Genomic DNA, 21,989 nt, shown 5'->3' on the forward strand with positions numbered 1-21,989 from the left:
GGTATAGTATACAATAAATTATATATGAATATGCCTGTGTACATCTGAATAAATATGTGCATATTATTTTAAAATGTATGGACAATGTATATGACATGTCCAATAACTGGAACATTGCTTCAAGTGAACCAGGCCTTCTTGATAATAATAGCTACCATTTAAAAATCATTATTATTTTATTTTATTCATTCACTCAAGTGTTTTGTATACATTAGCTCCTTACACAAACTTACAAAGCTGATATTATTTTTAACTATTTTTTTTTTAAAGTTAAACTGAAAAAGAGAAACTAGGGAGTTCTCTAGTGGTTCAGTAGTTAAGACACTGAGCTTCCAGTACAGGGGGGCCTGGTCTCAATCCAGCCAAGGCCCCACATGCTACATGGTATAGCCAAAAAAAAAAAAAAAGGGAGATAGAAACGAAGTAATGCTTGAAGTCACAGATATAATTACACAGCTACCAAGGACAGGGCTGTGTTTGAGTCCAGGCTCCCTGATTTGGAATTTCATCCTCTTAATCACAGTGTATACACACACACACACACACACACATATATATACACACACACATACATACAGATGTACAGACTTACACATATACACACACACTTTTTGTAATACATACACACATACAGATACCACACGTGCTTTGCTATCTCTACACTGTAAGCCTGGAGAGACTTCCCTGGTTGTATTGTAGCAGAGTTTGGATGTACAACTATACATTATCATTTTCTTTATTTTTTTACTTGTCTAATTTTTGTTCTGCATCTAAGTGTATCACTACTGTTCATTTTAATGAGTTACATATGATCAAAAAGGAGATGATCTGATTGAGAGTATTAAGAGTGTAAGGTGCATCCAGTTCTATAATTAGGCATCAGTAGAAAATTAAAATTTTCCAGAAACCATCTCCCTAATGAACATGCAGAATCTTTAGTACTTAAAATCATCATACTATTATCAACTGAATTCTCTGAAAGCCAAATGAATTAATAAATAAGCTCCTTTCTATCCTGGCTTGAATTTTTTGGGGGGTGATTATTTTATAAAAATATTCACTGGGGAAAGAATTGTACACAACACAAGGTTTTAACTGGAATAAAAGGAGCTCCTCACTTACCGATTTTCTCTTTTGCCTTTAGCAAGATGTAGTGTGTTTTCTTAAATTTCACCAGTGAAGAAAAATTTCTTGTCTTCTGTGTTATGTTTCTTTTTTTCCTCCTTATACTGCACTGTTCTATTGTTTGGTCCATGTGTTAGTCTTTGTGTTAACTAGACTTTAAATTCTTCCAGACATGAAGGTTTTGGTGGCCAGTCTACAGTGTGGAGGGCACCATATTCTTTATAATCATGATTGTCCACCAGACTTGTCTTGCTTGTCACAGATGAGAGAGCAGTCAGTTCCTTTGCAAGGTGTGGAGTGTTCCCTCCACTTGGGTCACTTTGAATATGACATCTTTTTTATCCCTTTCAACACTACTAAATGAGCCTCGTCCATTAAAAATGGTAGTTCTTATTGTCCATTTTATCACCTGATTATGCTCAGTTTAGCATTTTCCTATCTTGCATTATTTTTTGTTTTATGTGTATTAATTTGTTTAATCTGCAAATATAGTAACTCCTTTGAAAACAGATTGAGTCTTTCACATCGTGTCTAACATATATTAGTAGATTTTCAAAGAACACTTTTAATTAAATTGAAGGGGATTAACGTAAAAAGCAGTGAATAATATTTCTGGATGTTAAAGTATTTTCAAATAATGGGGTGCACCTGAGTTGTGTTAGTTAGTAAGAGGTAAATAAGGTAAACTGAGATCCAGATTGCTGAATTTTGTCAGATCCTAAATATTGAAGCAGTATCAAATCTCAGATCACTTTCAACGACAACAGTAATATTTTTTACCCACTTACTATGTGCCAGGCACTGTCCTAAGGGCTCTGCATATGTTAACTCACTTAAACTTTACAACCTCCCTATAAATAGATACTTTCATTATCCCTATTTTACAGATGAGAAGCTCTGAAGGATCTTTAGGATACTTATTTCTTGAGCTTCCAAGAAGAGAGATAATGTTATTAAAGACAAATTCCTGATTTTATTATCAAGTTTCAGGGTAGAACTATGAGTAAATGCTCCAAGGGAAGAAGGGGTGTTCCTGGTGCAAAGACTCCCTGAGAATGGCAGCACTTGGTTCATATGTGTGTATGTTAGTCACTCAGTTGTGTCCAACTCTTTGTGACCCCATGGACTCTAGCCTGCCAGGCTCCTCTGTCCATGGGATTTCCAGACAGGGATACTGGAGTGGGTTGCCATTTCTTTCTCCAGGGGATCTTCCCGACCCAGGGATCGAACCCGAGTCTCCTGCATTGCAGGCGGATGCTTTACTGTCTGAACTACTAGGGAAGCCCACTTAGTTCATGAGCCCACTCAAAATACACAGCATCCACCTGGATACTCCAGACACCACTTTATTCCTGTTGTTTTATGTTGAGCACCTCCTTGTGGGACCTTCTGTGGATTAGAGGATCACTATCTCTGTCTTAAAGGGAACCTAAAGTTTGAGGGTGGAGAGAGGTTTGATGAAATATATCCTCAGGAACAAAAGAAGGTGTCATTGAAGATTATCATTGAAGAAAGGGACTCAGGACAATAAATAAAGGAATTTTTAAAGAGCTCTTAAGCATCTACATTCAGACCCTACATTTGTGATTGTTGGTAGCTTACTCTCTGTTCAGTAGTGTCTAACAGTTTTCCTGAATTAATTTTTCAGTAAAAGGAAAATGTGAAGGTCTGTGTGTTTGTACTTGCAAACCGCAGGAGCAGCATATTAATAATTTGTTTTCTTTGTCAGTCTCATGGGACAGAATCCCCAAGGGAAGAACTATTTAGCAGAAGCCATGCGGAGAAGAGGGTACAAAGCTAGATTCTGAGGTCCCAGAGGGAGAGGGGCAGAGAAGGAGACTGGAGGTCGGGATGGGGATGTGCTCAGTTTCTCAGCTGTGTCTGACTCTTAGTGGTCCCATGGACTGTAGCCCACCAAGCTCCTCTGTCCGTGGGATTGTCCTGGCAAGAATACTGCAGTGGGTTTCCATTTCTGCTTCCAGGGGATCATCCCTACCTGGGGATCGAACCCATGTCACCTGCATCTCCTGTGTTGGTAGACAGATGCTTTACCACTGATCTCTCTGGGAAGTCCCAGGGTAGGGATGAGGGTCCTTAACAATTAGAGAACCAGAGAGATTGAAGTAGGAATAAATCCTCAATCAAAGAGCTTCCGTAAGTATTATATGAAGTTTTGTATATAAAGCCTATAGCAACATTAAACACATTTTTAGCACTTTAGAGAGTGGTTGAATCTGACCAGGGCTCTCAGTGCCATCAAAAAATACTCAGTTCTCCAGCATTTCTTTTCCTGCAATTCTTTTTTCACAGGCTGAACCCCCTGCCCCTCCAGCTGGCTAATTCCAGCTCTTCCTTCCTTGGGGCTTCCCAAGCACAAGGTTGGGCCCCTCCTTTAGGTAACCATGAGGCTGCATTCTCATTTTAGCCTCTGTGACACTGTATTGGATAGTTTGCTTCCATAGAGAATGTCTGCATTCTCTACTAGGCTGAATTCAGTGTAATAAGATTATATTGGGTTCCTAGCATGGGGGCATGATGCCAGTCTCTGGAAAGTGCCACTAGATACAGGCTGGGTTTTAGTAGAGGTTTGGGAAATGTCTGTGGAATGAATGAGCTTGAGGATACTGAGAAAATACAACCATGACAAGAGCTATTTGTAACAAGTGATTCCATAAACCTTTATATAAAGTGTTTTACTTTAAAATAATCTTTCTGTGTGTGTGTCTGTCTGTCTGTCTCTTTACCTCTCTGTCTTTAGTACACATGTGTGAGACATTATTCAGACTATAATGATGTTTCATGTAAATTTTGATGCAGAGATTTTACAGATTGAGAATAATCCAGAACTGATTCAGAACTTTGTCTCTCCCCAACCTGCCCCTTTACCCTCTCCCACTACCCACCACATGCCACCACCTCCACATATTTGTTTTTCTAGAAATACTTCCTTGGAAGATTACTGATTAGCTCTAAATCTAAACCCAAAAGAATTTATACCCACCATGAAAAGGACCAGTGCATAGATGAGGTTTCAACCCTGTGTTCGTATTGGAGGGGAGGAGACTAGATTTAGGGAAGGAAAGGGGTGGTTTGTATTTAAAAACCTTTCACCACTTCTGCTTCACCAAACCCACCATAAACTTGACCACAGGCCCGCTTTCCCAGGGAGTCTAGTTGAAGCTTTTATTTCTATGCCATCTGATTTCTGCTCAGCTCAAATACCCAGAAACTCCATTTCATCTTGCCTCCTATCCACTCAGCTTCTTACTAGCCAGGCAAATAATTCTGAGGTGTTGTATGTGTGTAAAACTCCTGAGGAGTTTTAACTTTTTAGATTAAATCTCCTTAAAATTACAAATGAATATTGCCACCAATAATATACTTAAAATACTGGGAGTGTAAATTATATAAGAGATGTTTTTCTTTGTGTGCCAAGTTATTTTATAATTGAAAAAAATTTGTAAATCCCTTGGAAGTTCTTGGAACACTTCAACATAAAACATTATTCACTTTTAAGATGTAGCTGTAAATTTCTAGATGTCCTGTTCTCCCAGGAATGAAATATGTATCATTTATGTGATTAATCCTAGAAAAGTCATAACACTAGAAGGACAGAGTGCTGCTGCCTTTTGACAAAATGAAACACCTGTCAGAACAATGACCATTGCTGTCTAGAAAAAGCTGGGTCCATGTATGAGTTCTTGAAATAGTCCTGGATGAAAAAATTACTCCAGAGAGTTAAATTCCTTGAATTTTTTTAGGAAAAAAATCAGTCAGCCTATTGTCAGCCTCTTTTCCTCCAGGAGATTTGCAGTGTTGGCTTGGACCTCTGCCAGGGAGAACATTCAAGTAGGTGCAAGGGTCTTCTGGACTGCTTGGTTAGGGATGGGTATTGTGAGCTCATACTCGCTTTAATCAACATCTGAAGATAAATGCAGATTCACGTGCTGTTGTAAGAAATAATACAGAGGTGTCCCCTGTACCTTTTATCTGGTTTTGTAACATCTTGCAAAGCTATAGAACAATATAACAATTAGGATATTTGGCATTGACACAGCCAAGATACACACTTCCATCCCTAAGAGGATTCCTCGTGCTGCCCTTTTACAGCACAGCCACTTACCTGTCCCCACTACAAAAGTCAGTGCCTTTTGTAGAACACTTTGACGCCAGTGATAAAAACTATTTGCCAGTTATGAATGTTTATCTTTGCCAAGATAATTTCACAGAACCCAGGAGACAGATCTATTTCCGACAGATGAGTGCTGCGTCTCTTTTCTTGGTGTATTCCCATCTCTACTGTGCTTATGTTCCTAGGGAGATTCTTCTGTATTTTTTTCCTGAGTATCAGCTACCATCAGAGTTTGGCCAGGCATCTCTGGAGGAACTTACAGCATGTTCTGAGGTAAGCTGGCTTTTCTTAAACTTTGAGGAGATAACATAATACCCTGAATTGAATCTTCAGTGAAGAGGTAAAGGGTTACCTAGAATAGATTTAGTGAATTAGGAACTTTATACCAAGTGGGTGGCTGAGAATTAAAGCTGCATTGGAAACTAATGTGGCCAAAGTTTAATTAAACTCTGGGAAGATTGTACAGACTGAGAGTAGTTGGTCACTGAGATTGAAAGAGACAGGACATAGTCCTTGACTTCCTTCCCTACACCAGAAATAGTCCCTGTTCCTTAGATACTGTCCCTCAGCCACCTTTTATGAGGAGCCAAGTAGAAGATTGGGTTAGAATCAGTAAGAGTCACAGGGAAGGATGAGGAACATTGTATCCATATTTACACAGTCTCCTCTCAGTGGCAATACTATATATGATGAGAAGGAAAACTTTGACCAGCAGCTCCCTGGGGCACACAGGATGAGCATGGCACTGGCTCACAGGGGGCAGTCCCCGAGCTGCTGAGTCCCAGCAGGCTGAGCTGAAGCTGAGTGAGGGGTGCGGGCCCGAGGCCACCAGAGCTGCTCACGGGGCTGGAGGAGGCCCACTGGGTACACGGGGTTAGGGGGCTCCGTCTCCAATCTCATGCCTGGTGTTGCTTGTGGAAAAGATAGATGGACGTGAAAACGTATCCGTGAAAAGAGCACCACATGATAATCTGCAGAGGTGCCACATGCCTTCATCTGATCCTGGATGAAGTCCTGCATCATCGTTTCTGCTTCTTCACCATCTACTCTCACCTCATTCTCTCCCGTGGAGCTTGACTCCACGACTTCACTGGGACTGTCTTGTCAGGCTACCAGTGACCACTCTCCTGACCAATGCAGTAGTCACTTCTCTTACCTGACCTCTTGGAGACATCAGTGCAGTTGACCACTCTTTCTTTCTTGGAGCACTTTCTTTGTGTAACTTCCATGACAGCACAAAATTTTCGTTTTCCTGCTTCCCTCCCTCCCATCCTCTGTGCTGGCAACTTCTTCTCTATTTGTTTGCTAGGCATTGGCATGTCTGAGGGCTTGTTCCTGTACCACTTTCTTCTACTAAATGTTTCTAACCTCAACTAGTCTCTAACTTTAAATACTGACCCATGTGTCAGTGTCTCTCCCCAGATTATTTCTGTTGTGTCCCCATCCATGATATCCTAACTCCAACTTCTTTATTTATTGTTAATCATTTACTTTTCCCTCTCCTTGATTTTCTTTTCACCTGCAAATTTTTTAAACCATATTATATAATGTAAGCTATCTTAATAATTTTTAGAATGAAGTGAGGTCTACTGTAGGTAATTAATTTAATTCGACTTGGACTTAAAAAACCCATAGTACCAATATTGGCAAGTTCTAGGCTTTGATGCTTTGTTTATACTACTAGATACTTACACGCTGTAACTCAGCTGTAGACAGCTCATTCTCTAAAAGTTAATATCCTGTTCTGTTATCATTTATGAAAACAGCTGGAGCAGTGCCCAGAACAGACAAACAAAAAGCTGAAAATGTGTTTCAACCAGGTAAGCTTCCTTTCAGTGTAGTCATTTATATTCTAAATGATCCTGTATTCCAAAGGAGAAATAATACACATTTCCAAATGTTACATTTGAAAGAAAATCAAATTTGCATTCATTTATCAAGACTTAGATTAATGTGTAGCATATCAGATGTCACAAAGCAACATCTTTTTGAATTTTAAAGATGTAAATGTTTCCAAACCGCTTATGAAACACTTGGAATTGGACTATATTTTGAACAGGAAATATGACATTCGGAGTCTTTAAGAAATAGAGTCATTGAATCTTTGATACACTATGTTACATCAGAAATCATTTGTGTGTTAACGTCCTTATTTTGGACAATATGATATCTCTCTGGGTTTTTAAAATTCTATCAAGTTTTTTTGGGTTTATGATCTTTCTATTTTAAAAGTGGCTATTAGTTCATTTCAGATCAGTCGCTCAGTTGTGTCTGACTCTTTGCGACCCCATGAACCACAGCAAGCCAGGCCTCCCTGTCCGTCACCAGCTCCTGGAGTTTACCCAAACTCATGTCCATTGAGTCGGTGATGCCATCCAACCATCTCATCCTCTGTCGTCCACTTCTCCTCCTGCCCTCAATATTTCCCAGCATCAGGGTCTTTTCAAATGAGTCAGCCCTTCTCATCAGGTGGCCAAAGTATTGGAGTTTCAGCTTCAACATCAGTCCTTCCAATGAACAACCAGGACTGATCTCCTTTAGGATGGACTGGTTGGATCTCCTTGCAGTCCAAGGGACTCTCAAGAATCTTCTCCAACACCACAGTTTAAAAGCATCAATTCTTCAGTGCTCAGCTTTTTTAATAGTCCAACTGTCACATCCATACATGACTACTGGAAAAACCATAGCCTTGACTAGATGAACCTTTGTTGACAAAGTAATATCTCTGCTTTTTAATATGCTATCTAGGATGGTCATAACTTTCCTTCCAAGGAGTAAGCGTCTTCTAATTTCATGGCTGCAGTCACCATCTGCAGTGATTTTGGAGCCCCCAAAAATAAAGTCAGCCACTATTTCCACTGTTTCCCCATCTATTTGCCATAAAGTGATGAGACCAGATGCCATGATCTTAGTTTGCTGAATGTTGAGCTTGAAGCCAACTTTTTCACTCTCCTCTTTCACTTTCATCAAGAGGCTCTTTAGTTCCTCTTCACTTTCTGCCATAAGGATAGTGCCATCTGCATATCTGAAGTTATTGATGTTTCTCCCGGCAATCTTGATTCCAGCTTGTGCTTCCTCCAGCCCAGCGTTTCTCATGATGTACTCTGCATAGAAGTTAAATAAGCAGGGTGACAATATACAGCCTTGACGTACTCCTTTGCCTATTTGGAACCAGTCTGTTGTTCCATGTCCAGTTCTAACTGTTGCTTCCTGACCTGCATACAGGTTTCTCAAGAGGCAGGTCAGGTGGTTTGGTATTCCAGTCTCTTTCAGAATTTTCCACAGTTTGTGGTGATCCACACAGTCAAAGGCTTTGGCACAGTCAATAAGAAGAAATAGATGTTTTTTTCTGGAACTCTCTTGCTTTTTCCATGATCCAACAGATGTTGGCAATTTTATCTCTGGCTCCTCTGCCTCTTCTAAAATGAGCTTGAACATCTGGAAGTTCACAGTTCACGTATTGCTGAAGCCTGGCTTCGAGAATTTTGAGCATTACTTTGCTAGCATATGCTGCTGCTGCTGTTGCTGCTAAGTCGCTTCAGTCTCTGTGCGACCCCATAGACGGCAGCCCACCAGGCTCCTCCGTCCCTGGGATTCTCCAGGCAAGAACACTGGAGTAGGTTGCCATTTCCTTCTCCAGTGCATAAAAGTGAAACGTGAAAGTGAAGTCGCTCAGTCGTGTCCGACTCTTCGCGACCCCATGGACTGCAGCCCACCAGGGTCCTCTGTCCATGGGATTTTCCAAGAAAGAGTACTGGAGTGGGGTGCCATTGCCTTCTCCGTCCTAGCATATGAGATGAGTGCAATTGTGCAGTAGTTTGAGCACTCTTTGGCATTGCCTTTCTTTGGGATTGGAATGAAAACTGACCTTTTCCAGTCCTGTGGCCACTGCTGAGTTTTCCAAATTTGCTGACGTATTGAGTGCAGCACTTTTACAGCATCATCTTTTAGGATTTGAAGTAGCTCAATAGTTAATGGCAATAAAAGAAATTAAAAGGAATTTTAAGAAATTCATCCTTAGTCCCAACCATTCAGAGATCACTGGTATTTTTTGGTGTATTTCATTATCATCTTTCTCTCAGCAGATGCTTTTTTTTTTTTTTTTTTACAGTTTTCTTAGAATACTCTGTATCTAGTTCTTAAAGATTCCCTTGGTGGGGGAGGGGAAGAGAGTCCATAGAGTCCTTTGGCTGTACTGGAGAAATACCTCAAAATCATATGCCCTCAACTTCCTTAATTCACACTCAAGGGAACTGAGATTGCAAGGTGTGAACTTGGCCCAGCCAATACAAGGGATTAGCATTGGAGCCAGTGCCACCGTGGAAGTTCCCAGATACTTCATGGAGGCCACAACAGTCTAGAACTTTCCATGGCACCAGGATCAACGTTGAGATGTTTGGACCCCACTGACACTTCACCTGTGTTTGCTCCGACAGGTGTCCCAGCTCCATCACTAGCACACATACTAGCATCTTCTTCCAAGTGCTTATGTTTACAGCCGTCTTCTGGAAAGCTCTCATAATAACATGAAAATCTATAAAGATTGGGAGGTGAATCATGCTCCCTGAAGTTGTGTTCAGTATAACTATAAGCAGAGGCATCTCCTTACCCCTTTTGTAGGGAATGGAGTACATTTGAATATTCATGTTTTATAAATGAAATAGAATTGGGAAGTAAGTTCCCCGAAGCATGTAACTAGGCAGACTTGAAATGAAAATTCGAACCTAATCTAGATTTCTTCTAAAAAGGCTATGTCACAAAGTGTTTGGATTTTAGGGTGTGTCTAAACGTAATACCCCTGTTGATATATTTGCCTCTGATGTCTCTCCCTGAGCGTCTGCTGGCCTGTGATAAGCAACTGGAAATGAAGGAATATTGTAACTCTTATTTTCTCATCATTGTTCAACTGAAAAATGAATTTATTTTCTAGATAATGTTTTTTTGAGAAAGCTGCAATTGAACACTTTCAGCATGAAGACTTAGCTGTCAGCGTTTCCTAATTAAAATAAAAGACAGCCTTTTTATCCAACATATTTTTTATCTTATTCTAGCACAGTACTAATATTTTCATCAGTGAATCTAACCCTGTGATTGACTAAGAGTCACTAGTGCCAGGCACTAAACTAGGCTTTTACTTATGTTGCCTCATTTAACTCTCACAACACCTGGAAGGTAGGTGCCACTGTCTCCATGTTAGTAATAGGGAAATGGAGAATCAGAAAGATAACATCCCAATGTCATGACGCAAGTAAGTAGTAGATTCAGGGTTGGAACCCAGATTTGTCCCACTGCAGAGCTCTTTTCACGACCCCACTTTCTTCCATCTCATTCTTATCCAGACTGTAACAGTTCATCCTTAGAGAATTTTCAAGTATTACTTGTAGTAGGTATATTACAGGCTTCTCAGGTGACTCAGTGGTTAAGAACCCTCCTGCTATGTAGGAGACATGGGTTCAACCTCTAGTCTGGAAGATCCCCTGGAGAAGGCAATGGTAACCCACTCCAGTATTCTTGCCTGGGAAATCCCATGGACAGAGGAGCCTGGTGGGCTATACAGTCCATGTGGTTCCAAAGAGTTGGACATGACTTAATGACTGAACAGCAACAACAACAGGTATACTACAGCTTCTCAGCTTATTGGTATAAAAGATTCTTGTTTACTTACTAGCCACCTTGACATTACAGGACGACTATATGGGGAGATACTGACAGTAAGATATGGTGTGGTGAGGGCATGTGGTAGGCAGGTTGCTCAGTGTCCCACCAGGAATTGTCCCAAGTCTGTGGTAGCCAGCTTAACAAATTGCCAGTAAGGCTCCTGGATCTCTCAACGGATCTTTATCTGTTGGTTAGGGAACTCTGTTTTAAATATTTACACTGTAAAACTTAGAAATTTTCTATGAATTAGTTTGTCATACATCTCAGCATATCCAGGTATATACATGTCCTTCATATCTGTTCTAAATGATATTTTTTCAGTGTCTACACTTGATAGTGGAGCCAAGTTGTTGGGTCTTGGAGGCCAGACTGAATAACTGTTTATTCAAGATATTAATAGAGGATGAATAGGCAATGGCACCCCACTCCAGTACTCTTGCCTGGAAAATCCCATGGACAGAGGAGCCTGGTGGGCTGCAGTCCATGGGGTTGCTAAGAGTCACACACGACTGAGTGACTTCACTTTCACTTTTCACTTTCATGAATTGGAGAAGGAAATGGCAACGCACTCCAGTGCTCTTGCTTGGAGAATCCCAGGGACAGGGGAGCCTGGTGGGCTGCCGTCTATGTGGTCGCACAGAGTCAGACACGACTGAAGTGAATTAGCAGCAACAGCAGCAGAATCCTCTTAATGTTCAGGGCAAGTGGGATTCAAAGAAGCAAAGCAAATAAAGGGTCAGGAGACCATGAGTTCCTTTTGAAACTGAGATCACAAGCAAAATACAGAACAATTGAAATCATGACTTTCCTCCCATGAAACTGATCTTAGGGAATTTGTTAATGTCTGGTAGCCTTAAGTACATGGTTATAAAAACTATTAATATTAAAATCATTTGTTGAAATCTGTTAGGGGATAACTATGCACCTTGCTCTAAGGTATGTATGTTTAATGAAGAGAGGACCCCTGGTAGTTACAAACTTCTTTGGTCACCTTGCCCTGACTGCATCAGCAATTTCCATAACTACTAGAACAGCAGCTGATTCATAACAGCATTGGTGGTCCTGCGTAACCCAACCTGAACTACCATCTTTCATTCTTTCGTTTTGCAAGCCATCTGCTCCATCCAAAATGGAATTTCCCCAACCTACTACACTGGGAAGCCTCTGAGCCTTTGCCCATGCTATCCCCCCCAAATACTCTTTCCCATTTCCCCAGTCCACAGGTGTCTCTAGCGCTTAGCCAATGCTGCCTTCTATCTCAAGCCTACCTTAGTCTCTCCATATTAAACTAACTAATCTTGACTTCTGTGTTCTGAGAGAACCTTAAAACTCTATTTTAGCATTAATTAAATTTTCTGCCTTATATAACAGTAGTTTCTTGTATTTTATTTTATCCCCAATTAGATTATAGAATCCTTGAAATTAGCAATCCTCTCATATTCTAGAGGCATCAATAAGAACCTTTGATGCATCTGGACCTTACTAACATGCATTGAATCGAAGTTGATTATTTCTGCTGCAATGTCTGCCTGCACAAACACATGCATATTCTTATAAACAGAGGACAAAAATCTATAGATCTTGTAGGCCTGCCTTACTTTGTGCAAACTTGTTAGGATTCTGGAGCTCCAGAGCTGCCAGAGCTCTGACTTTTTAAATTCAAGACAGAAAATTAAATCTCAGTTGAATATCCTTTCTTTCAAATCCTAAGTCCATCCTAAATTAATAGGGTTTGGAAGAATTCCATTTTTGATCCACCACAAATACCTCTACAAGAGTGAGTTTAACCAGCAGAACTAAGCCTCTCATCCTGTTACAATTCTATACCCACCTTAATTAAAATGTTAAAACAGCCAGAAGTCCTTTTACATTGAGCTTTAAAAGTTGTCAAAATTGTCACCTTTTATAGAAACCTCGTGGAGATGTTAGCCTGAGAAAGAAAGAAGCATAAATCAAGAAACTGGCTAAGTTGGCCAGTAGCCTTTGAAGGAAATATAGTTCACTGGTTACAAAATAGTGAACTTTGAGAGACTGAATATGATTTTGAATATAGTGTGCTGTATAAACATTCTTAAAGCTATACTGCATTAATAGTGCTGTCTTTTGAACTTAAAATTAATTATAGATACACAGCAAATTATAGACTAGTAGAGAGGTCCCAGGTACCCTTCATCCAATTTTTCCCAATGCTTATTTTTCATAATTATATAATTATAATGCAATATCAAAACCAGGAAATTGAAATTGGTAGAATGTGTGTCTCATTTTGTCATGTGTGTGGATTTGTGTAACCAGCACCACTGTCAGGATACAAACTCCCATTACCACAAAGATCTCCCTGTGTTAGCCGGCTATAGTCACATGCCACACACACAAACACCCCTCACCCCAGGCAACCACCAATCTGTTATCCATCTCTATAGTTTTGTCATTTGAGGAATGTTAGTGAAACGGAATCATAGAGTAGGTGTCATTTTACAAGTGGCTTTATTCATCAATGAAATTCCCTTCAAATCCGTTAAGTATAACAGTTGCGTATTTCTTTTTATTGCTGATGAGCAATACTATTATGTTTCTAAGTAATAATTGTTTTTCGTATTCTGTATTTCTTTTTAATTTTATCTATTTTAGTTTGTTTTATTATTGTTGTTGCCTTTTATAAGAAAGTGTTTCCTGGCTATTGTTCAGGATAGCAAAAGCTGTAAATTCTAAAGTTCTGAAAACTAAGAACTGTGGTTGGCTGCTGACTTCTGAACTGTCTATAACTCTGCCGTCATTATTCCCACTGTGTTGAATTATTTACCCTGCTCTCCCTTCAGGCCGTGGGAGATCTCACTTCCTAGATTTGACAGAAGCCTCCACCAGAAGTGTCTCTGATGCTTCCTGGAGGAGGTGGTGGTGGCCTTAGTTGTAAGCCATCAGCTTCTTGTAGGTTGAAGGAAGGATTTTCAAAAATGGCTTCCCCTCCAAGATCTCAAAACGTAGCCTGTTTTTCAAGGCAGGATTGGCCCGCATGCGTGAAAACCCCTTGCTGGTGAATGCTGAACATCTGCTGTCCCAGCTCTTTACTGTTTAGTGTCCTATGGCATTGGAAATAAAGGTGCATGAAACCAGTTTTTGGTTTTTTTACACTGAGGTTACATTCCAGAGGGAAAGAGAGATAATACACACTTAACTAAGACATAAATAAATATACAGTGTGATGTGCTATAAAATAATTGTGTAAGCCCAGGGGATAGACAGTCTTGGTGTGTTGGGGAAGGGGAGGCTATTTCAGATACAGAGAGCAAGGAATATCTGAGCCGTGTTTTAATACTGGTTGAGGCCAGGAAGGAGCCTTGTGCAGACCTGGAGCTGAATTTACTGAACAAAGAAAGCAGCAAGTGCAGGAGGGCCTGTGACAAGAGAGAGCTTGGTGTATACCAGGAAGATCGAGGGCTAGAATTTAGGAAGTAAGGTAAGAAGAGGGAAAGCCAGGTCTAGGATTTCAGAGTCTAATTCCTCGTGCCCTCATACAAACATCCAGGCAATGTAAGTCTCTAAAACATCTAAGATTTCCTTACATGGCAATCTATAGATCTCACAATGAAGTCTCGCCTTTAATACCGCATATGATATATGTGAGTGTATGTATGTGTGTAAACAGGTGTATGTATGGCCAATGTTTGCCACTTTGGAGTGGTATTTGGGTCCCCACTCCCAAATATTCCCTCAGTTAATAGCACATGGAAGTTTACCTTTGGGGGTAAATTACTGATGTCAACCTAACTCAAGTACCTTAAGTCAGGACTTTAATGCTCTTCAGTTTAATGGAGACTCCGCACCCTCCTCTCAACTCTAGTAATATCTGTGCCTTACTTGAGGCACAGTACATTTTCTCCTGTAAGATACAATATTCACATACTTGTATTCTCTTATTCTGTAGACTAGAAGGTTGTCGAGGGCAAAGACTGAACCTTGTATATCTCTTCATCACCTATTATAAAATTCAGTGCCTTGAATTTAGGAAGTAGTCAGTGACTATTAAACAGAATTCAGTGTGCTTAGGGATGCTTGTTTGTTTAAAGAATTTTATAGAAAAAGGAGAATTGTGTGTGAGGTCAAGGAGTACTGAAAGGAGATAACATGGACAGCGCTGGGCAAGAGCCTGTGTGTGCAGTGAGTGTGGTGGAAAACAGACACGGCTACCTTACAATTTTCCTGGCAACCCAGCATGTTAGAACACAGAAACCTCCTTATTGCAGAAACATTCAAATGTTTGTCAAAACAGAATTTGCCCTATATCTCTTTTCTCAGAATACCCCCTGGCCTCCTCAAAATGTTGATACAGGCAGTTAATGTCATTTTGAAATTGAAGCGTTTGCTGCTCCATGCCTTCTCTCTGCTCTGTAAGTGCCTCAGGCATAATAAATACGAGCTCCTGGAAAATAACCAAGGCTCTTGAATCAGCAAAGGTCATACATGTTAGTAGATAACCATAGTCTTTACATCACACTAAACAACCCAAGGAGAGTGACAAACTAGGAATTCCTCTTATTGTAGCTTCTGTGTTTTTCAGATGCTACAGATTTGAGTCATAGACAATACCTAATCTGTCTAGAAACCCCAAGTTGCTGGCTTTGTGCTATGGAGAGGGGGCACAGGCGCCTGTCCCTTTGTGCCCTGAAGAATATGTAGCCCTGTTGGGAGAACAAATCCAACCATTATTCAGTTTCTTCTTCATTTCAAAGCAAGGGTTTCTGAGCCAACCCTGGTGTGCCTGCTCATATCATAGTTACTAGACTGTTGTACATTTTTCCTCCTTTCTCTTCCTCTTCCTCTTCCATCAGATTTTCAGTTCCTTAAGGGATCAGTGTATCTTAAACGTAGACTACCCAGAGTACATACATATAGGGACAGATGTGTAGAATTGTGATATGAAGGGGAAAGTAATATTTTTAAAATATGCTAAAACTGTTTTAAAAACATTCCCAGATCTGTGATGTTTACATGGTCCAATATGAAAAAAAACTAAAGAGAAGGATTCAGTCTGTTATCTGCGACGCAAACAAAAGAGCAGTAGTTAATGAAGTATCTCTGGGACAATGTGAAAAAAAGAGAAAACTTACTGAAGATAAACTGAATAAGCTTCGTGTAAAACTGGCAGTATTATTGCAGAAGCTTCAGCTGGTAAGTAGTTAAGTGTTGTTTGAGTAGTAGGAACACATGCTGTGGAGAGAGCCGTGGGGTGGCTTCCTCTCCTGACATCGTCGTCCACTTACTGAGTGGACTGAGGTCACTTATTGTAGCCTTCACTCTCCCTAAGACCTGGAAATCACAGATAAATGAGCTTTAAAAGTATAAATTAGAACATTGTTAAAAGACCTATTATTTTTTCCCTTAAAAAAAATTAGAAGCTTTGGGCTGTTGATATATTTCAATTATTCTGCCTTCTCAATAGCTTATTTCTAGTAGGAATTTAAAAAAAATTTTTTCAGACAACAAAACGTTTTAATTTTTATCCTAACATATAGGTTAAAAAACAGACTTTTCTAATCTTAGAAGTGAGGTTAGAGAAATCAGGAAATATCATGTAAGTATGAATTACTGTTCCTCTTGTTTGTTTTTTATATATTTAAATACATGAAGAATTGGGCTTCTGTGATAGATTGGGTCAGTAAGGAACAGTCTGTCTTTGATTACAGTATACAGAAATGCTGGGGAGAATATATCAAAAATTCAAATATATATAGCCAATGTTGAAAAGGTCTCTCTGTAGATGCTAAAAAATAAATTGAGAAATCAGCAGTGAGCCCAGGAACTATGTCTGTGTTGCTCAGCTTTTCTTGGGGTGTAAATAAAGGTTGTTGAGTGGGACCCCTAGGAAAGATCCCTAAGAGGGGTTCAGAGAGCTTTGTGGAGGCCCTCGGGGCAGGTCTGTGTCTGGAGCAACTTGGCATCGTACACTCAGCACCACACATTCCATTGCTTCCCCAGCACTGTGGGTGGACACCGGCACGCTCTCGGGGCTGCTTCACAGCCAGCCTTTGGCTCAGTTCATTGTCATGGTAACCTGGAAGATCCTTAGATATCATAGAACCTGCTTTAAAAATATACGGAACAGGGCCTGAAGGGGGAGAAAATTGTCTTGGGCCGCACAGAAAATTCAGACATCGGCCCTGAGTCTGGGACAGGAGACGGGTCCTTCCTGGGCCATGCAGGGTGAGAAGGCAGGAGCTGTCTCCCACAGAGAGTTCAGCCTGGAGCATGGCCTTGCTGGTGAACTGGGTCCACACACAGTAGGGTTTCAGTGATGTCTGTTGTTTCACTAACAAGAAAAACTATAGAGACCAAAGGTCTTCATCACAGTAATAGAATACCTCTCTCTATCAAGAAAATTCATAAAAACTATTGGGTCTCATAATAGCAAATCTGTTCAGCTAGGAAAAAATAAATGAAAGAATACTAGTTTACTCTTCTTTCTGTGTCAGACCCTAGGTTTCCTCAAAGTAACCAAGGTAATTATATCAGCACTAACTTAATTTGTTTTATTCACAAAGTTTAGTAAAGAGGTGAAGGGCTTTAGCCGCATAATGTGAAATGCTTTATCCAGTGTCATTGGAGAGGTGCTCAAAGGGCTCCTGCTTTCCCTACTTGAAATTGCCATTTTCCCTGCCTCTGCCTGAGCAAGTACCGTGGAATAGAGCAGAGACGAGAGGTTAAATGGACCTGGAGCAGTCTTTTGGGGCAAATCGTGAAGAAGCTGAGGACAAGAACCAACCTGGAGTCCTAGGAGGAAGTCTGGCCTGCTGGGTAGAAAGCAGGAGCCAGGGAATTAGACCAGACGGAACAGGTTGAAAGCTGTTAGTGTCAGAAAGGGTCACACAGGGCTTGCCTCAGGGTCTGTGAATATTTTGAAATCCTAATGAATATCAGCATCATGGAAACCCATCTGCAGAAACAGGGTCCTATTTACAAAGCTGGGATGTGGTATAGTGCAGACTTGTTAGAGGACTGAACAAATCTAGGGCAAATGGAACAAAGCAGACAACACGTTTAATGGAACCAGATGAGGGATGGAGAAACTGTGGTAGTGCCAGATACTTGGAAACAGTGATAACATCGGGATTATTCCTGATAGGTCCTCGCTAAAAATTCTCCTATCCATGAGCTCAGTTGGAGAGCAAGTTGATCCCGTGGTCGGGCCTGGGGGACTGAGATTTAGGGAAAGAGGGAGCATTTGTCCAACTGTTCATGGATCAAGAAACTCAGGAAAGGAGAGCTTGAGATTATCCCAATAGACTACTGAGAGAAAGAGACAGAGAAAGGGAAAGGGGGACAAATCAGGGCAGCAAGCCCAAGGCTATGGGGAAAGATGCTGCAGAGAAATAAGGAGAAACAGAGAAGTCAGAATTTGCCTACCCATCTGTTTTGCCTCTAAGGCTCAAAATTCATGAATTTTAAGATGGAAGAGAAGAACCTGTAATACACACACACAGATAAAAATGAGATGAGTGGGGGCTTTAGGAATATGGCAAGTAATTAAATCAAAGGGGAAAAAAAAGACCACAGTTAAACAACCTCCACTACAGAAGAAGAGGAAAAAGAAAAAGATCCAAGGTCCTAACCACTTGTGAACATAAAATGAGATTAAATGCAAAATCATTTCAAAAGGTTAAAAGCATTATTCAGATGCAAACTGGGTTTTGTTGCTACATGATTTATGGGGAAGACTGGTCCAAGGTCACCCAGACAACCGGGCTCAACCCCGTAGCTTCTTCCCCAATTATGACTGCTGCTTCTCTTTTCCAGGGTGGTCCAGCCGGAGACCTGGAGCAGATTGATGCTTACTTAGAAGCTTTGCTGAAAGAAGATAATCTTCTTTTTCAGAAGGCTTTTTGTAAATAAAGTGACTACAGATACAGGGCATTGCCTCCTTTTAGAAAAAAAGGAAAGTATTTCTCAAAATTAGAAGTCAGAAAAGGCATTCCCTTTTTTAAAATGCTAATAAGAAAAAAAAAGGTAGATTCTTTAAAAGAGAAATCTCTCCTGTTCTTGTTATTGTAAAGTTCATCTTGTTTAATGGTACAAAAATTTTGTATTTTAAAAATGGAGACTGAGTTATAATTTGCATATTTCCCAGTTCTGTTCTGTAACTCTTCCTGTTCTTTCAGAAACCATTTCCAGAGTTCTCTAATTCTCATGTGAGCTACTAAGAAAGAAATGTTGCTTAGGCTTATATTTTGTTTTCACTAAAAAGATTGTAAAAATGGTTCTTAAGAGCAATACGCAAAGGACTACAGAATCACCTCCTTATGAAACTTCAGTTGAAAAAGGAAGACATTATACCCCTTCTCCACTACAGCCAGCATTCAGTAAAGCAGGTAATATACATTCCCAAAACAACTTTGAGATATATTTGATATATCTTACATATATTACATATATATTACACATATAAGAATTGTATTATATTACACATGTAAGAATTGTACATTTTCCTTGATAACTTTTGTTTAGAAATGTTTGCAACTTTGGATAAAAGCAATAAAACATTTAATAGTTCATGTAATTGTATAATTTTATTTTTACGTACATGTATGTAGTACAATCACTCAGTCGTGTCCGACTCTTTGTGACCTCACAGACGGTAGCCTACCAGGCTCCACCATCCATGGGATTTTCCAGGCAAGAATACTGGAGTGGGCTGCCATTTCCTTCTCCAGCAGACCTTCCCAACCCAGGGATCGAACCTGGGTCCCCTGCATTGCAGACAGACGCTTTACCATCTGAGCCACCAGGGAAGCCCATGTAGTACAAAACTGAAAACAGGAGAAATGGAATATGGTGAAAGTTTTTACCACATTCTTGTCTTTAGCTACTTAATTACTCTTCTTAAGAGGCATGCTTTTAACAGTTACTTATGAATTCATCCAAGATCAATGTATATACAACTTTATAAATTATTATATGGATATAAATACGGATGTAATGGCATCCAAAAATGCTGTTGTTTTTTTCCCACTTAATTTATCTTCAAGATCATTCCATATCAGAATCAGTACATGTAGGACTATCTCATCTTTAAACTCCTCCTTATTATTCCATTCTATCAGTTCAGTTCAGTTGAGTCGCTCAGTCATGTCCAACTTTTTGTGACCCCATGAATCGCAGCACGCCAGGCCTCCCTGTCCATCAACAACTCCCGGAGTTCACGCAAACTCACGTCCATCGAGTCAGTGATGCCATCCATCCTCTGTCATCCCCTTCTCCTCCTGCCCTCAATCCCTCCCAGCATCAGAGTCTTTTCCAATGAGTCAGCTCTTCACATGAGGTGGCCAAAGTCCTGGAGTTTCAGCTTTAACATCATTCCTTCCAAAGAAATCCCAGGGCTGATCTCCTTCAGAATGGACTGGTTGGATCTCCTTGCAGTCCAAGAGACTCTCAAGAGTCTTCTCCAACACTACAGTTCAAAAGCATCAATTCTTCGGTGCTCAGCCTTCACAGTCCAACTCTCACATCCATCCATGACTATTGGAAAAACCATGGCCTTGACTAGATGGGCCTTTTTTGGCAAAGTAGTCTCTGCTTTTGAATATGCTATCTAGGTTGGTCATAGCTTTCCTTCCAAGGAGTAAGTGTCTTTTAATTTCATGGCTGCAGTCACCATCTGCAGTGATTTTCGAGCCCCAAAAAACAAAGTCTGACACTGTTTCCACTGTTCCCCCATCTATTTCGCATGAAGTGATGGGATCAGATGCCATGATCTTAGTTTTCTGAATGTTGAGCTTTAAGCCAACTTTTTCACTCTCCTCTTTCACTTTCATCAAGAGGCTTTTTAATTCCTCTTCACTTTCTGACATAAGGGTGATGTCATCTGCATATTTGAGGTTATTGATATTTCTCCCCGCAATCTTGATTCCAGCTTGTACTTCTTCCAGCCCAGCGTTTCTCATGATGTATTCTGCATAGAAGTTAAGTAAGCAGGGTGACAATATACAGCCTTGACGTACTCCTTCTCCTATTTGCAACCAGTCTGTTGTTCCATGTCCAGTTCTAACTATTGCTTCCTGACCTCCATATAGGTTTATCAAGAGGCCGGTCAGGTGGTCTGGTATTCCCATCTCTTGAAGAATTTTCCACAGTTTATTATGATCCACACAAAGGCTTTGGCATAGTCAATAAAGCAGAAATAGATGTTTTTTCTGGAACTCTCTTGCTTTTTCACTGATCCAGCAGATGTTGGCAATTTGATCTCTGGTTCCTCTGCCTTTTCTAAAACCAACTTGAACATCTGGAAGTTCACGGTTCAGGTATTGCTGAAGCCTGGCTTGGAGAATTTTGAGCATTACTTTACTAGTCAAAGGTTAATTGACTATAAATGTTTGGGCTTATTTCTGGGCTATCTATTCTGTTCCATTAATCCATATGTCTGTTTTTGTGCCAGTCCCACACTGTTTTGATTACTGTAGCTTTGTAGTATTATCTAAATCTGTGAGGTTATGCCTCCTACTTTCTTCTTTTTCTTTAGGATTGCTTTGCCAATTCTGGGTCTTTTATGGTTCCATATAACTTTTAGGATTATTCTAGTTCTGTGAAAAATGTAATGGGTAATTTGATAGGGATTGTGTTAAATCTGTGGATTGCTTTGGGTTGCTGCTGCTAAGTCACTTCAATCATGTCCGACTCTGTGCGACCCCATAGATGGCAGCCCACCAGGCTCCCCCATCCCTGGGATTCTCCAGGCAAGAACACTGGAGTGGGTTGCCATTGCCTTCTCCAATGCATGAAAGTGAAAAGTGAAAGTGAAGTCGCTCAGTCGTGTCCGACTCTTAGCGACCCCATGGACTACAGCCCACCAAGCTCCTCTGTCCATGGGATTTTCCAGGCAAGAGTACTGGAGTTGGGTGTCATCGCCTTCTCCGATTGCTTTGGGTAGTATGGCCATTTTAACAATGTTAATTCTTCCAATCCAAGTGCATGGAATATCTTTCCATTTCTTTGAATCATCTTTAGTTTCCCTTATTAATATTTTAGAATTCTTAGCATATAAATCTTTCACCTCCTTGATCAAGTTTATTCCTAAATATTTTTG

General features: G+C 40.3%; 2 protein-coding genes across 2 annotated transcripts in view; both read left to right on the forward strand.

The window, feature by feature from the left end:
- MORC1 (MORC family CW-type zinc finger 1) overlaps positions 1–19,455 on the forward strand; it is a 167,544-nt gene extending 148,089 nt beyond the window's left edge. The window contains 5 exon segments of the mRNA XM_086415626.1: positions 5,443–5,530; positions 7,024–7,077; positions 15,890–16,084; positions 18,707–18,790; positions 18,792–19,455. Of these exon segments, the coding sequence (XP_086271752.1) occupies positions 5,443–5,530; positions 7,024–7,077; positions 15,890–16,084; positions 18,707–18,790; positions 18,792–18,866 (496 nt within the window). The 3' untranslated portion in view covers positions 18,867–19,455.
- Positions 19,164–21,989, forward strand: part of GUCA1C (guanylate cyclase activator 1C) — a 45,792-nt gene continuing 42,966 nt past the window's right edge. The window contains 1 exon segment of the mRNA XM_086415640.1: positions 19,164–19,278. Within this exon segment, the coding sequence (XP_086271766.1) occupies positions 19,164–19,278 (115 nt within the window).

The sequence above is a fragment of the Bos grunniens genome, chromosome 1, assembly GCF_055505025.1.
Source record: "Bos grunniens cultivar Pamir isolate PY7600 chromosome 1, Bosgru_T2T1.0, whole genome shotgun sequence".
Classification (NCBI taxonomy): Eukaryota; Metazoa; Chordata; class Mammalia; order Artiodactyla; family Bovidae; genus Bos; species Bos grunniens.